This window comes from Octopus bimaculoides, chromosome 9 (genome assembly GCF_046866305.1).
Source record: "Octopus bimaculoides isolate indiv1 chromosome 9, ASM4686630v1, whole genome shotgun sequence".
NCBI lineage: Eukaryota > Metazoa > Mollusca > Cephalopoda > Octopoda > Octopodidae > Octopus > Octopus bimaculoides.
Genome location: NC_142936.1, coordinates 17,949,481 through 17,967,974, shown reverse-complemented (window position 1 = coordinate 17,967,974; position 18,494 = coordinate 17,949,481). Strand labels below are relative to the sequence as shown.

At 34.5% G+C, this 18,494-nt stretch overlaps 1 protein-coding gene across 2 annotated transcripts in view; it reads left to right on the top strand.

Annotated features, from left to right (window-relative positions):
* The window catches only part of LOC106877074 (uncharacterized), a 34,383-nt gene extending 19,771 nt beyond the window's left edge, over nt 1-14,612 (top strand). The window contains exons 5-12 of one of the 2 annotated variants that reach the window (XM_014925858.3): nt 117-261; nt 1,744-1,854; nt 2,482-2,601; nt 4,595-4,708; nt 7,155-7,274; nt 8,928-10,157; nt 12,887-12,904; nt 13,971-14,612. In XM_014925858.3, coding sequence (XP_014781344.2) covers nt 117-261; nt 1,744-1,854; nt 2,482-2,601; nt 4,595-4,708; nt 7,155-7,274; nt 8,928-10,157; nt 12,887-12,904; nt 13,971-14,146 — 2,034 coding nt within the window. In that variant the 3' untranslated portion in view covers nt 14,147-14,612. The remainder of the gene's footprint in view (nt 1-116; nt 262-1,743; nt 1,855-2,481; nt 2,602-4,594; nt 4,709-7,154; nt 7,275-8,927; nt 10,158-12,886; nt 12,905-13,970) is intronic. The other variant, XM_014925860.3, reaches the window with a different exon arrangement.
* Nucleotides 14,613-18,494: the final 3,882 nt, after the last annotated feature.

Sequence of the window (18,494 nt, the reverse complement as noted above, 5' to 3'; positions counted from 1 at the left end):
ATTGTGCAATAAACATGTTTATCCTCAATACGATCTATTTGCGACCAAAATAGCATAAATCTTTAAAGTGCCATTTTCTAAAGTCTTAGAATATTTGTGTAATTGTTTTATTTCAGACTTACTGCAGCCAAGGCTATTACGGTCCTAATTGCGCGATGAAGTGTGAAATTCCCATCATTGAGCAAGTCAGGTTTATGTGTGATAACAACGGTCAAAAAGTCTGCAAGGCTGGTTTCTCTGGTCCGTTCTGTAACCTCAATGGTAATTATAGATTATTTATGTCTCTTTACATCATGAACTTTAATTTCGCCTCGATCAGTTTACCTTATAAATTCCTGAGTTCGATAAAATATGTTACAATTCAATACTAGCTTGTCAATAACGTGCATCTAATTGCCATCTGCTTAAACGAAATGCGTATCTTGAGATATATATCGGAAACAGGAATGAAATATTCACTGGTATTGCGGAAGCTTGTCGAAGCACAAATAACACATCAAGTCTATGAAGAGACTTTATTTCAGACAATTCTACAGTTTCATACCCTTTAAAGATGAATATATACTTAGTATGATTCACAGATAGCGATTGTAATTTAAGGCGTACACAGAGCTTCGTTTCTATTTTTAGTTTATCAATCTCGGAAAAAGTAGAAAACAATACAAATTGGTTTCGGCGAAATTTGAACGAAGCCAGGGTAAAATATCTAATTAGATACGCTACTGTTTGTGCCACTCCAGTGGTAAATTCTTATATAATATTATAGAACATAAGTATTTGTAAGAGTTAGAAGTATGAGATTGTAATAGAAAATAAGGGGAGCGCTATATTGGGTCGACTCTTTGTTCTCTGGTGAAGTTGATTCACTTCCCTCAATCGTTAGTGCCTTGAGGAAAGCACTTAGTATCTCAGAATTTTATGCTTTATTATCCTCTCTTATAATACATATCGCCTTGAATAATGAATATCCGCCAGAAACGTAATTTTGAAACATACTATAATTTTGATAAGTTTTTTTCAATGACATATACATACTATACTGTTTCTAAAAGTTTTAACTCTCTTTTCATACGATTTTCTTTCGGAATAGCCAACACTGTCTTAATGTGGGATTTGCTCTTTTGAAAAGAATGTCTCTTTAAGCTGTAGTCATTCGTTATTATTACAGGGCTACACGCTGGACTTAGCGGTATTTCGCCTGTCGCTACGTTCTGAGTTCAAATTCCACCGAGGTCGACTTTGCCTTTTATCCTTTCGGTGTCGATTAAATACGGACCAGTTATACACTGTGGTCGATGTAATCGACTTAAACCCTCCTCCTCAAAAAACTTTCAGGCCTTGTGCCAATAGTAGAAAGGATTATTACAGGGCCCTTCCTCCTAACAGCAGAAAGCTACACCGTCACATAATACATATTTACAGCAAAGCATTCAAATGAATGAGAGTTGAATATCTTTGTCATTATTCTCAATGTAGCACTCGTGATAATAAAGGATGCTTTGACACTTTCAACTCTAGACTGACACGGTGTCGACTCGACTGGCGATAGCTCAATTCAATATAAAGCATGTAAATCTCTGTTAAAACAAATCAACAAATATCAGCAAATTTTCTTTCTGTGAGATTGTAAATACATTGCTGTAATTAATGCATTTGATTCACTTTCATTTTATCGAATTTCATTATTTACATAGATAGAGAAAAATGTGTGTAAAAGATATGTATCTCCAACATTTTTTTCAGCTGATGTATGTCGTAGCTCACCCTGTAAAAATGGTGCGACTTGTAGTGTGCAAGGTTCTGTGTTTAGATGCTACTGCAACCCAGGATACACAGGACAATATTGTAATAAAGGTATTTATTTTTTTCTTATTAACTTGTAAACTTTATTTGAAACAATTGGTGACACTGTTTAATCCTAACAATCACAAAATTATCAATATGTATTTTATTTTAGCTATAACAATGTTGCTAATTGAATCTATTTCATAGAATAAACTCTTTTTAACGTGGACATCTTTAACATATGCACGCTCAGATTTACACTTCTATGTACATTATATATTTAATATAACAAGCCATCTGCTTCTACATATATTTCACCTGCTAGTGTGTTACTTATCTCCTCAGAAATATTCCAAATAATGGTTGCAGAGTATTTCGGTCATTTCCTTGACTGGACAATAATAATTTATTGTGAGTGAAAAATTAAAAGCTATTACTCTAGTTAAAAGTTAACATCTAATACTAGGAGTAGATATGATCGAACGGTCGAAAAATTTGTTGTTACCTACATGTTAGTTAGGCAGGTTGAATTTATCTGCTCATATACTCAACAAGATATTAACAATAGTCCCTTAAAAACTAACAATGTAGACATGCATGATATTGTAATAGCTCTGGTGTTGTTCCAAATTAGAATGAGTTTTCAAAGCAAAGATTAACGAAGTGAAAGAATGGGTTAATATTAATTTATCTTAGGCATCGACGAATGCAGTCTGACGACAGCTCCTTGTTTAAATGGTGGTACATGCGTTGACGGTATTGGTAACTATTCCTGTATGTGTCCGAGTGGTTACACTGGATTCAGATGTGAAATTGGTAAGAATGAAGTATTTCTATTTCAATTTACATCATTATGATAAAGTATTGCAAACATTTTATCAAATGTAAGTATTACAAGCAATTTAGTCATCAAGCTCCATGGTAAATTGAGAAATAATGACAGCCACTAAATATGTCTAGTTAAAAAAATTATTGGTATCCATTGAATTCTTTTGTCTACAGAAACTATCTTATTTTAGTGTAAAAACCAATCTTAGTTGGTGCTTTATTACGACTCGTTAATTTACTAACGTAATTTCATTTAATTCGATGTAATACATTCTAATTTTCTTAACATGATATACTATTTAATATATTCTCATATAGATATATTATTTATTTAATAAATATATTTTATCATATCCTTGTAACATATCATATCCTTGCCGATTCCTTGTTGCATTCCTTATTGAAATATCCCGCCAATTATTTACATTATTTACATTTGATGGATATTTGTCCTCATCTTGTTTGTTGTTAACACAACGTTTCGGCTGATATATCCTCCAGCCTTCATCAGGTGTCTTGGGAAAATTTCGAACCTGATGAAGGCTGGTGGGTATATCAGCCGAAAAGTTATGCTAACAACAAACAAGATGAGTAAAAATATCCGTCAAATGTAAATAATGTACATAATTCCTCTTCACTTAAATATAGAACTGTATTATCCCGCCAGTGTTTCACAAAACAGCTTTAGTGATAAAAATATGTGTGACAGACTATATTGATTTCAAATTTTGGTCCAAGGCCAGTAAGTTCGATGGAGGGATAAGTCAATTAAATCGACTCCAGTATTCGACCTCGAAAGGGCTGAAAGGCAAAGTCGATCCTGGCGGAATTGGAATTCAGAACGTAAGGACGGACGAAATGCCGCTAAGCATTTTTCCCGGCGTGCTAACGATTCTGCCAGCTCACCGCCTTTCTGTGACTGGCTACATTTGTTTTATTGATAACTAATCTCCCTATATACCCACTTGTCTTGAACAAGCCAACAATATGTGTAGCACCCAGACATGTCTAAATGCTGATTCATGCACTAATCTCGCCAAGGACTTCTAATGTCGTTACAATGCGGGATTTTACGCCAAGCGATGTGAACTTAATAATATATTCTTTTATTTTATATATTAGTAAAACATGAAGTTAGAAATTGATTCTCGGCTAGTAAAAATGGAATATGGAATATTCCAAGAATTTTCAATAAGATTTAATTGGAAATATACAAGTTGATTTGTTCTTAGTAAATTTCTAAGAAATATGTTAACCATTTTTAATCATTTGTTGGAAGACTAATGCTAGACCTACACGGTTATCTCAGTTTTGAAGAATGGGATAAAGAATGGTGTTGTTAATGTGGAATTTTGATAGTAGGAAGTGAGCTAAATGTGGACTTAATAATATAGATTTAAGGGATAGGAACGTGGTCTTTTTAATAACTACATGTTATGCTCAGTGGGGCTTTAACGAAGAGAAACAGAGTGAGACACGAAAATAAAAATGTATATAACGTATTGATGTGAGTAGGGGAAGGTTCAACTGGAAGTTCTGAACAGCAGAACTTCATTATTTCAGCTACAGAAAAGAAAAGAACAGAAAGCAGAATCAATGCAAGGATGAAGAGTTTTCATTTATGTGGAATACACAAGTCAGACGCCCGAAGAAGTCAGAGATCAAAGGAAAACTACCAACCCGGTTATAGCAGAAATATTCAATTTAAGATAATATTTGAGTGAGATATTGACAAATTACTATCAGGAAATATAACCTATATTCACATGAAATTAATACCAAATCAGTATGGTAACTCGCCACTTAAAAGTTTATTAGGAAAATCAAACACAGAAAGCGAAAAGAAAATCTGAAAGCAAAATAATCAACAGACGGAAGCACATTTTCGATGGTTCATTTCACATGCTATGGTTTTCAGTTCTCGGTATCAAGCAAACAAAATAAAGCTTCTAAATACTGTATAATATTATATTTTCTCTAGGTGTAGATTACTGTGATGCACAACCGTGCTACAATGGAGGCACATGCATTTCGAGAGTTAATGGTTATAACTGCAACTGCATGCACGGGTTTACAGGCCAACAGTGTGAGAAAAGTGAGTTATTTATTAAATTTTATGAGCTAATATTTTCGTTCGGTAGGAGGAAATAAAGACGAAAATCCTTGTGATAATTCAGTCGGTACAATGTTACCTTTAATAAAAACATAAAAATTGAAACAGCATATATTTACCTCTGAAGACTGTGATTGACTTCCGCACAAAAGCTTTATTTACAACCTTAGTAATTCTTTTTATTAATTGAAACGTCGTTAGCATTTCGATAGTGACAAGAAGCGTACTATACTTCTTAAGAACCAGAACCCCATACTGTGAAACAACGCACAGCTTAAAACTTCACTCTCTAAAAATAATGCACTTACAGTCACGCAAATCAATGCTTCATTCCAAAAACTGGTTTTATTTTCAAGACCGTAAAATAATTCTGACTTCCGCATCGGCTTTCCATACTTAGTTTGACACAATACTCTCTTAAATATCTTGATAGCATCCAATAAAAATTGCTCACCTAACAACAATATTTACATATTAAATTTTCTAGTCTTTATCTATCTTTCAATGACCACCTTACTCTGACTGGTTATAAAGGCGAAGAAGAAAACAGAATGAATCAAATTAACATCTCATTAGTTAGAGGCCAAACAAGTCATTGAATAGAGAAAAATATTCCTTCTGTTTTGAAATTTCTAGCCCTGTGCAATCTCCACTTGAGCACATTTAATGCAGGTCTCTCTCTCTCCTTCTCTCTCTCCCACCTCCCTCCTCTCTCTCTCTCCCTTAGACTTCTCGGTTTAAATACTGTTTCCAATCCTTTCCCTTTCTCTTACTGGGGATCATTTTTGTTTGGCTGCCACTTTTTAATTTCTTAATTTTTTTTTTAAATTGATTTCATATTCGGTATATTGGTGTATTTTTGTATGGTTGTCATTGATAGGAAATTCATTTTCGCCATAAATTAATAAGTAAAGATTTAACAACTTTTAAATTTTGCAAATTTCGGATAATTTTAGTTGATCGAAAGCCACAGACATATAGGAACTTGTTTCCATAGTAATAAGCTAAGCTGTTGCCAAACTGCCTACCCACGTGGTCATTTTTCGCATATTGAATACTCAAAACACATGAGATATGAGATGGCTGTGAGATGTACTGAAAATGATAGCTAAATAGGCCTTAAATCACGCACTAATATTTGGCAGGGTGTATAATTCTACGAATTCCTGTGTGTAAATTCCCCAAAATAAAAAAAAATATGAGGGGTTATATGGCATGCGTAAAGTAGAATTCCACCAATATTTCATTTGATTACAACCGACAACACGCAAAATTGGCAGCTTCTAAACCCAGTTGTCTGACTGGGTAAAAATGATCAAACTTTAAATCTCTGTAACGCTTTTAAAACAATTTTTCTGGAAAAGTGAATTAGCTCCTGAGATTCAACGTGGAAAATTACATCACTACACCATAATTTTTAAATGTTCGTTAAACTTTAAAATTTCATCAGATGCAGCCAAACAGAAAAGATCCGCTACCTGTATTAATATCTTCTAACTCTATCCGTTAATACAAGAAGAATAGAAAAGGTTAGAGGCCCGTTCTCTCTGAAAGCAACAAGATATTGTGTCGATAGAGCATCAAGATATTTCTTAAGTTCTCAGAATTTTGTAACCTGACACCATGTCTTCATTTATAGTCATGAAGCTTCACTGTAACTGCTTCAGTCTGAATTATTGTATGTCACTACTACAGAATTAGATAACTCAGTCAGTTATAATTAGTAGTAGTACGGTAAAAATGAAGGAGTATTTCGTTCGTGTTGGAATCTAGTCTTTTTATGGGTGACCATTTATCTTTTATCTTTTAAAGTTTATTTGTTCCAGTCTTTAAACTGCAGCCATCTACCTCTAGGCATGCGGCATCGCCTCAAGGAATTTTAGTCGAACTAATTGATACAAATACTTATTTTATTTTTAAGCCTGGTACTATCTATCGGTCAATTTTGCCGTACCTCAAGGTTATGGGAATTTAAACACACTAACACCGGTTGTCAACCGGTGGTGGGGGACAAACGGGCACAAACGGACACAAACACACACACACACACAAACAAACACACACACACACATACACACAAGATGAGCTTCTTTCAGTTTCTTCTCAGTTTCTACAAAATCCACTCAAAGGCTTTGGTGGGCCTAAGGCTATAGTAGAAGACTATTGCCCAACATGCCACGCAGTAGAACTGAATCCAGACCCATGTGGTTGGGAAACAGACTTCTTACCACCACCACCGTTACAAAAGGTGTAGGAACTAAATAGCTTCACTTTCTTCTTGGACTGAACCAATACAATTATATCCTATTAAGAGATAACCTCATAACGCGATACCGATTTGAAATAAAGGAAAGCGAAAAATTTAATATATTTTGAAATACACACTTTATGTCTTGAAACATCACTAAATGTTTGTCTATTTTTCTAGAGATGCAACCATGCTTTTTCGAAACACAGCCATGTTACAATGGAGGTACATGTATGAATCGCGTCAATGATTTCATTTGCAAATGTGTCCCTGGATTTACCGGAAACAGATGTCAAAGTGGTAACTGAGAGTTTTAACAATATTGTTTACACACAGTTTTCTGTTTTTTAGGAAGACGTAATATAACTAGATTCCAGTAATTTAAAGAGACGGTCGTTTCTGAATTTTACATTATCTAATTCTAAGAGAGAAAAAACAGTTGATTTTTCATTTGATTAAGAAGCACGTGAGATTTAATTCAATACATGTCATCTGTTCTCATACTCAAGGCGAATTCGACGTGTTTGCCTTCAGGTTATAATAAAATCGAGCGCTGTAACCTGATTTTCAAAGGAAAATTAGACGCTCATGTAGCAATAGAATTTCATAAGAATTTTCAGAACTAAGCTTTCACTTAGAACATTTCTTGTCAACTTACAAAGTTTATATAACAACTTTAGGTAAAAAGGTTCAAAAGTGTTTTAATTTTTGTCTGCTTAATTTTTGTCTCTTTAACGAGAACTTAAGGAAATATAGTCACACGACTACTCTTAAACAATTAGTTGACAGTCATCGACTATAATATAGGTTTCAAATTTTGGCACAAGATCAGCAATTTCAGGAGAGAGAATAAATCAATTACATCGACCCCAGTGCTTAAATGGTACTTATTTTATTGATCCTGAAACGATGAAAGGCAAAGTCGAACCCGGCGGAACTTGAACTGAGAAGGTGAAAACGAACGAAATACTGCTAGATATTTTGACCGCATGCTAACGATACTTCAGCTCGCCGCCTTAAATGGTATTAATATTATAGCCGATTGTAAGGCAGCGAGATGGCAGGCTCCTTAGCACACCGGGCAAAATGCTAAGCAGTATTTCATCCTTTTTTACGTTCTGAGTTCAAATTCCCCCGAGGTCGAATTTGCCCTTCAACCTTTCGGGATCGATAAAATATATACCAGCTGAGCACTGGAATCGATGCATTCGACTTACTACCTCCTCTAAGATTGCTGGCCGTGTGCCAAATTTTGAACCTAATATCAATACAACTTCTTTTCTACAGTATTAATAGAATTATAACAACTCTAATTTTAGTACAGCTATAAAATTGCTTTCAAGTTTTGACATATGGCCAGCAATTTCGGGGGAGGGGTTAAGTCGATTACATCAACCCCAGTGTTCAAATAGTGTGTCTTATCGACCTCAAATGGATGAAGGAGTAAGTCGACCTTGGTGGAATTTGAACTCAGAAGTAAAAACAGAAGAAATACTGCTCATCATTTTCCTCGTTTGCTCGACGCAGTAACGATTGTCAGCTCGCCGCCTTAATTATATAACTATAATATTAATACAGCTCTATTTATATTACCAATTGACGTTATATCAAACATATTTGAACTTAATATGTTTTTAACGTCTTATTGATGAAATGTACGTTCAGTTAGTAGTTTCACATGAGATGTTATGAGTTTTACATTGACAGTTTTACTTTGGCTTCTGATATACCACTCAGTAAAAATGATATTAAGGCATAACTATGCTAACTTAACTTTAAATTTTTTATTCATTCAAGATGAAAAAAAATCACGTTCACTTGTAACTCATTTACAAAATTAAGTCTTTTTGTAATGGTATTTTAATAACTCTCATAAAAGAGTTTTATTTCCTAACAATTTTATTTGATCACCTGCTAATTTATTCTTTTTCTATTTTTTGCTTTTGAAACTAGTTCTTTCAGCATGTCTGTCAGCACCTTGTATGAACGGTGGTAAATGTTCGAATGCGGGAACCTCATTTATGTGCCAATGTCTTCCTAACTTTTACGGTAATCGTTGTCAATTTGAAGATAAATGTCGCTCAGTGACTTGCCTAAATGGTGGCCGATGTGCTACAACTAACTTTGTTGCGAAATGTGAATGCCTAACTGGATTTACTGGTACACAATGTCAAATTCTCATTAATTCCTGTCAAACCTCACCCTGTCAAAATGGTGGTACATGCTATCCAAATGGAGTTCAATTCACTTGTCTTTGCCCTGTTGGATTCACAGGACAACGATGTGAACAACCATTTTGCACACCAAATATCTGTCAACATGGTGGAACTTGTCAGCTTGTAAACAATCAAATCACTTGCTTATGCCTCAGTGGATATTACGGAGATAGGTGCGAGAACACGACCGAATGCTATTCACCATGTCAAAATGGAGGAATTTGTGACGTAACCACACGAAGATGCAACTGCCCTCAAGGTTTTCTAGGGACAGATTGTTCAATTAGAGATGCTTGCGCGTCTAATCCAAATGTCTGTCATAATAGTGGACGTTGTCAGATGGTAAACAATCAAATTACTTGCATATGTCTAAATGGCTTTTTCGGAGATAAATGCCAGTTTTCAAATCGGTGCTCTCCAAGATGTCAAAATGGTGGAACTTGTAACTTAAACACAAGAATATGCGACTGTACTCCAGAATTTGGGGGTCGAGACTGTGGGATTAGGAATCCTTGTGCTTCAAAACCATGTTTGAATAATGGACAATGTTATGTACAAGATACATATAATTACACCTGTACATGTACCTATGGATGGACTGGAAAAAATTGTGAGAGTTTGGTAAGGACTTGTACAACAAACCCCTGTTTAAATGGTGGACAATGCTTTCCTATGGGAAACAACTACGTTTGTGCTTGTCGACAAGGCTGGACAGGACAGAGATGCGAATTTCAAAGTGATCCTTGTACTCCGAACCCTTGTTTTAACAACGGCCGCTGTAGCAGATTCGGAACGAATGACTTCTCTTGTTCTTGCATTAATGGATGGTATGGTAAGCTTTGTGATCAAAAGAATCCAGCTGTGAATTGCCTAACAAACCCTTGTCGTAACGGAGGAACATGCCTTTATAATGCCAACCCAATCACTTGCAAATGCCCATCTGGTTTTAATGGGAATTACTGCGAAGGTAAGTATAACTTTTATGTGTTTCATAATTTGATGCTATTTGCATGATGGCGTATGATTTAAGATCCGGTTGAATCAAAATCCAAATATTACTTCAATTCCCAGTTGCAGCCTTTTCAGTTCACTTGCGTCTTTTGTACTGTTCGGAAAATTTACCGTGTCCTGTTGGTATCATTCTTTCTAATCAAGAAATTAACTTAAAACTTATATTCCAAAAGCATGTAACTTTAATATTTTGATAAGCTTATTCGATATTTCAAATTTAGATTCCTTTAATGAATTTTCTTCATAGTTCTAAAACAAAACAAACATTTCTTTCCACCAACCTCAAAGATTGATTTGAACAAAAAAATAAAGGTCTTATAAAATAGATTATATTTATTTTACCGTAAATACACTAACTTTTCATATACAAATAACTTTAACATTTTATCTCCTTTAACATTAATGTATAAAATTTCTTTAAGCAAGAATGGTACAAGGTATGGAAACATACAGATATGCCAATATAAATGAGTATCAAAACTCTAATTAAAAATCATACGCTATGAGGAAAATACTGCATTAACGCAATGACACTATTTTAATCATTTCATAAAGAACGGGAGACAACTCAAATTGTGTTTAGTTTTATTAGATATTGCTATCGCACCATAGACTTCAGAACAACTTTGAGTTTTTAGGTAAGAGATGAATTAAAGGTATTAGTAGACGTAAATATTTCCCTTAATCCATAATAGTTTCAAACACATACATTATGTAATACAACATTGCACACACTCACACACACACTCGCTCATTTCTCTCTCTCATGCACACGCGCGACACACATACACATACACACGCACACCATATATGCTCCAGCACGCAGAATGCAGATTGGGGGCAATAGAGCAACCAGACGGATTTACACACACATTATGTAATACAACATCGCACATACACACACACACTCACACTCGCTTTTTTCACTCGCATGCACATGCGCATATACACACACATACCACACACGCGCAGTACCGCGTGCTCATTCACACACAGACACACTCACGCATATTTTATTTTTGTTCTAGCCATAAACTGTTTAACTATATTATTCTAGATCAACTTAGAATATTAATGATTGCGATTACAAACATATGTAAGGGTTAATAAAAAAAATCCAGCTTCGTTACTTACCGTTTTCAATATTCTACTTTGATATTCAAATTTGGCCTGACTATTGACTGAACTCCCACCTGTCAGTTACATATATGTAATACTTTCATGAACTTGCATTGTTCGACAAATCGAGCACCCTGATTGGTCAGGTGGATATATTTCGCTCTGTGGCGAAAGAGTAGTAGCGTTTAGTGCGTTTTACGAAAGAAGTTACTTTTTAACACGAAAGAGCTGGAGATATGATTCGTAGAGCAAAAAACTAATTATGCAGTAAAGTTCCCACTTCCATGGACAATAGATTGATAACAACTTCTACAAATACATTATTTTGGTGCTTATTGCGTTTTACACTGAATCTCTTCATATATACACATACATACATAGATACATACATACATACATACACACACACACATGTACCAATTGTAGGCAATGTTAATTAATAAATCAATTTTATCCATTGAATCTCTCTATTTTCTTACTTAATAATATTTCATATATTATATGTATGTATAAATGTGTGTGTATACATACATGCATACATACACACATGTATGTATATATGTGTATACATACATACATACATATATATATATATATGTATGTGTTAGAGGTTATGCAACTATCTAAGGGATAGTAAATATCCAATATACTACTAGATGTATACCTACGCATTTATATCCAAGTGCTTACTATTGCAGGGTAATATCGCAATCGAATACTAGGTATGGGTGGGGGTAAAGCAGAAATACACCCAGGATTTATAAGGCAAATAGAGGAAAATGGAGAGGATAAACAATCGACAAACAACAACCTGTAAACATTCAATTATATCTATTTATTAATTGGTTACAATCATATGTATAACTGATCCAAATAAACGAATGAAATAAGCAAATAAATAAATAAGTAAATAAATAGAAAAATAAAAATAAACGAATAAGAATAAATGAGTGTATAAATACTAAATTTTTACAGCTGTTTCTACCATGGGGTTGCCCAATCTTCCAACTTTTCCGCATCACGCCAGTGATATAAAGGGATTTTACAAATGTTGAACAAACATTGGATGGTTGAGCCTAAACGCTTCATCAGAGAGACCAAATGTTAGTAAATTAACATGTGAGGAAGTAAGTTAAAATAATAAAGTGATAATAAAATAACATAATAGAAATAGTAAAAATGCTAAGAACGTCATTTGTAGGTGCTATCATGATCCATGGTATTACATCTTATGGTAAAGAAAGTCACTTCCAGGAGAAATTTCCGTAGGCTGTGAGAGTTACATTGTGTTTCGATTATACTGGGGGAAATAGCGAGGGTAAGACGTTGCAGAGTGTGTTTAATGGTATGGTCCACGTCACAGGGGTCACAGTTCTTTTACTGAGCATAGAAGAACTGAAGGCCCGCTGCAATAAGTGTGTGAATCCTCCTGTGTTTTCTTTTACCCCAAACCAGAAACTTTTCAGCACCCCCTTGTATATGCATTTTATAAAATGTTAATACGTAGAACATAACATCTTAAACAATTACTAAAATAGTGCTTGTATTTTTCTTATTCTTTTGCAGTTAAAATCCCCCAAATGAGTAAGTACGAAACTTTATTCATTCTTACATTTCCTATTTGATAAGTATATCTGCCGGATCCGATTTTAGCTTTTATTTTTCATTTTTTACTTGTCTTAGTTATTAGATTGCGGCTATGCTGGGGCACCGCCTTGAAGTATTTTAGTCGGATGAATAGACCCCCAGGAGTTATATTTTTCTAAAGTTTATCTTTAGTACTTATATACATAAATAGTACAGCTTACCTAACTGAAATAATACAGAGCAGAGTCTAATAAATAAATAAAAAAAGTTAGAGATTTCTGACAGCAAAGCAAATCGGTAAATGCTTTTCAAGACTGTATTTACAGACTTTCTTTGTGTTCAGTCTCATATAAAAGTAATCATTTAAATATGCTTGAATGATCGTCGGTTAAAATGTCAATAAAATGTGTAAATGTGCTTGTATCCAAATATGTGTGTGTAGCGCGTGTGTGTATGTGTATGTAAGTGTGTATGTATGTATGTATGTATGTATGTATGTATGTACGTGTATGTCTATGTGTATGTATATATATATATATATATATATACATATATATACATATATATATATATATATATATATATATATATATATATATATATATATATATATATATGTGTGTGTGTGTGTGTGTGTGTGTGTGTGTGTGTGTGTGTGTGTGTGTGTGTGTATAATTATATTAAAAAATAGGGTAAAAAATCATATATTAATTAATATCGATTAATTACCAGGAAGCTAGCACGTTTAAAGAATCAAAGAGATTCAGAAACAGTATCTGCAATCTCAGGGGATTAAAGTACATTTTTATATAGAAGGTTGACCACTAACGTGGACATTCAATGTGCTAGAAATGGATCACATCTTGTGTATTTCTAGCACATTGAATGTCCACGTTAGTGGTCAACGTTATATATAAAAATGTATATATATATATATACACGCACACATGCATACATGTATACATATATATGCACATACTTGTATACATGTATATGCATATACATACATATATATATTGTGTGTTTATATATATATTTTTTTCTTTATTTTCTTTTTCAATAGACTTCACGTGCCCTATGGAATCCGGCCTTTTCCCTGACCCACAAAGTTGCAGACATTTTTACCAGTGTGATTGGAATCATTCCTACAGAAAAGATTGTCCTGGAAACTTGCATTTCAACGAGGCACTACAAGTGTGTGATTGGCCAATGAAAGCCAACTGCAACATTGGAAAATAAATACACCTAAAATGAACTTCTATAATCCCCACTATGTTTCCTATAAATCAAGACTGAATTTTCATTTCACCGTACGATGATAATTTTTAATTTGAAAATATATTAATAAATATTTGTTTTCTACAACAATCACTTTCACTATATATATATATATATATATATATATATATATATATATATATATATATATATATATATATATATACATATATATATATTTCATTGTTTATATATAAATGATTTTGTTTAAATAATTTTAAATGCTTTTTCCTGTGATTCTAGAATAAAAATAACGCATGCATAATTTTCTGTCATGATAATTCTTTCGGAAACATTTGCAAGAAATATATATAATATTGAGAGAATCAAATACGTATTTAACATATAAAACAAAACCTTTTTCAGATCAGACTAATCATTATTGCAATCAAAACGAAATAAAGAAATTATCAGAATAGTTTTATAAGCATGTCTTTGTTTCTTTTCATTTTTTCCATCAATCCCACTCAATTTATGTTGCGCGCGCGCGTGTGTATAGGTTCTCCAGGCTTATAACAAACACATACTCATAAAATATAGTAATTGCATCACAGATACAAGATGAAATATCTATTACTTACAGCAGGGGTTTTCAAACCTTTTTGACTTGCGGACCCCTTTATATTTCAGGCTTTACCTTACGGACCCCCTTATAAACGCTTATGACATTTATACATAAATATTTGCTTAAAATAACATATATTTGTACATTTATTTATTTAACAGTATTTAACAAATAGGTTTATTGTCAATTAAAAGATTTCGATTAAAAAACATATATAAAATCAAATTGCCCATAAAAAGTATTTGCTGTCCACGGACCCCCTGTCTTGTTCTTGCGGACCCCCTGTGGTCCACAGACCACAGTTTGAAAACCCCTGACTTACAGCATACCATTCATGGAAAATCAGTGTTTCATCCAGAACACATATTTTCCCTTTTCAATACATCAAATATTGTTTAAGATACTTCAAATAAATATACAAGCAATTTTCTGACCATCATTCAACTATTAATAGCTTATTATAAGGGAGGTTCTAGAGGGTACTTCCAGCTACCAGATTTAGCAGCAATATTTCTCATATTACACATCTCCACGTAAAAAAGGACATATTGAATAACGTTGTCCTTGATATACATTGCCTGCGAGAGGGAAATGATGATCGTGGCTGGAATGTGGAAACGTTTTGGCTTAAGTTAAGTCAAGATTTTTTAGAATGTAAAAAAGTTCGTTGCATATTTGCCACATGGCAACATTGCCACAGCATCTGTTTGGAGACATTTTATGATGAGTTCTTGTCAGCTTCTGTGTATGTTTTTAAGTATATATGAATGTCGGGTTATATTTTATATAATATAATATATAATATAATATTATATTATATATAATATATGTAAGTATGTATAGAACGAAAGAAAGAGAGAGAGAGAGAGATTCATACACACATACACATATACACATATGTATATGTATATACACGCATACATATTTGTATATACACACAAATTTTATCACATTATGTTAAACTCTGAAATTTCTCAACTTTAAAGAATTTTGCACACAGTTCGTAATCAGCTATTACGAAGGCGAAGAGCAAAATACATTTTGAAAAACAGGAGACAGAGATTATCAATGCTATGTCAAAAATTTATTTACTACAGCCGCTTTAATAACTCATACGTATCTTCACAGGTATATTATTATTTAGCAATATAAATTATACAGAACGAGAGAATCACGTTTTCACCGATATTTTTGGTAATTTAAAGATCATTAGACGTGAGTCTAAATGAAAATATATGAAGAGATTTCAATGATACTTATGCTTTCACAGCCGCTGGAATGGATGAGTTACATTATCTATTGGATTGTAGAACTTCAACTGAACAATATCTGAAAGCTAAAAACACACACGCTCATTGTACAATACTCTTATTCCTTATTTGCAGTTAAGTGAACGAGACCAGTTGATACTTAAGGAGTAACAAGGCATAAACATAATCCTCTGTTGTCTTTTTTTTTTTTTTGTCTTACAATTATTGTAAAACATCTTTATTTTATTAGAACATTTAAATACAAAGAAACAGGAGAGAAAGAAAAGAAAGAAAAGGAAAAAAAGATGGCGGGGTAAGGCAGCGGAAGATGGAAGGGGCAATGGGTCAGATATCTCAGAATAAATGGTATGGTCAGCCTTACCCCACGGTAATGACTGCGTTACCTCGGAGAATGGTCGGCGACATTCGTTGTAGCAGCCACTCCACTTCACGGAGTTCATTTCTCCGACGGCCCACCGTTATCTCTATTTTACGGAAGAAATCGGAAGTATGGAGTCCAAGAACATCTGACGTCTCGACGGCGACCGGCACAAACGGATAGCAGCCTGTTAGGTCCTTGTATTTATTGATTTTTATCTCCTCTGCATTACGGGCCGCGACACCCGGTTTTACAGACGATTCAGCAAGGCCGGAGCCGGGTAACATGTCGCCGCACTTCGCGTCCCAGACCAGAGATCAGCCTCTCAATGTTACCTTTTTAATTAGATTTTACTCTGAAAATCAATCATATACTCGCTCTCATTTAAGTAATCCATAAGTGCCACATTTTATTTTATTATATCATAAAAATTGTGCATTCATAATCCAGATCGAAAATGTTGCAGTTTGTTCCTAAAAATACTATCCTCAACAACACAAGTCAAAAAAGGAATATCTATGCAGTCAATAGACACATTAGAAATGGAAGTCACATCTCCCTCTGATCACAACATCGTACATGTTAAATTAAGATCCGATGAAGCTTGTTATTGCCGATATAAATAAGCTGTGAGCTATTCATATGTGGAAGAATTTGAAGGTAGGTTTGCATGATCAAAGCTGTCATTGGGTTAAATTATAAGAATATTTATCCTATAGCCAAATTAGCGTCTACTTTCGAAATTTGATGTGGAGGCGCGTAGCCTAGTGGTTAGGGTATCAGCACCATGATCGTAAGATTGTGGTTTCGATTCCTGGACCGGGCGACGCGTTGTGTTCTTGAGCAAAACACTTCATTTCACGTTGCTCCAGTCCACTCAGCTGGCAAAAATGAGTAACGCTGCGATGGACTGGCGTCCCGTCCACCTGGGGAACACATACGCCATTGAAACCGGGAAACCGGGCCCATGAGCCTGGCTAGGCTTTAAAAGGGCGCATATATAGTGGAGGCGTGTGGCTTAGTGGTTAGGGTGTCAGCATCATGATCGTAAGATTGTGATTTCGATTCCTGGACCGGGCGACGTGTGGTGTTCTTGAGCAAGACACTTCATTTCATGTTGCTCCAGTCCACTCAGCAGGCAAAAATGAGTAACGCTGCGATGGACTAATGAAAGTGACTTTCTCCAGTCCATCATACTAATCGTTTTATTGAACCTTACTACCTAATATCTTCGTACTTCAAGTCAGCTCATTAGTTAGAGATGCTACATCTGCCCTATCAGTTCGTTTACATAACGCCCGCAACTCTGAGTGGTCACTTGCTGCAAGAGCATTTAGGGGAAGTCGCCATTTCCAAGTGTGAGGCAGTCGCAGTGATGGCTACCTCACAGGCTAATAATTACAAGAGCAAAATGTCTCCAGATATTGCACATCGAGTAAGCATTCACCTCTGATCCTACAACCGGACTTGCTTTAGAGTCACAAGGCCTCTTCTTCAGATCTTTCACTTTGACCATTCCTTTACTCCTCATCAAGCGATGAATAACCCTTGCCCAAATCCATCTGATTCATCCACGTTTTCTTTTCTTACTTCAGGGAACTTTAAGTACACTTAATCCTTCCTCTATCAAAACAACTTACAGGATTTCCTTCACCACTTACACTTACCCTTCATATATTTAATAAGAATATCTATAGCATTAAGTTGACTTATATAGGAAAGCCTGTTAATGTTATGATCGCTTCCGATTTTATTCTTCTTTCTTATTTTCCCCTTCTCTTTTACCTTATTGAACTAGTAAAACATATCGACTATGCATACGTTTGTAACCACTGTAGTTATTACAAATAGCTAATTGAGCTAAGTAATACCATTAATAGCAGGTCTGTATCATATGGGATGTTGGCTATCCCTGTACCTCAAATCCTCTCATAAGCTAAGAGAAAGCAGTAAAAAGACGAAATAATAGGACTAATAGTAGAATGAATAACAGAACAGAGGGCGTGGCTATGTGGTAAGAAGCTTGCTTCCCAACCACATGGCTCCGGGTTCAGTCCCATTGCTTGGCACTTTGGGCAAGTGTCTTCTTCTATAGCCTCAGGCTGACCAAAGTCT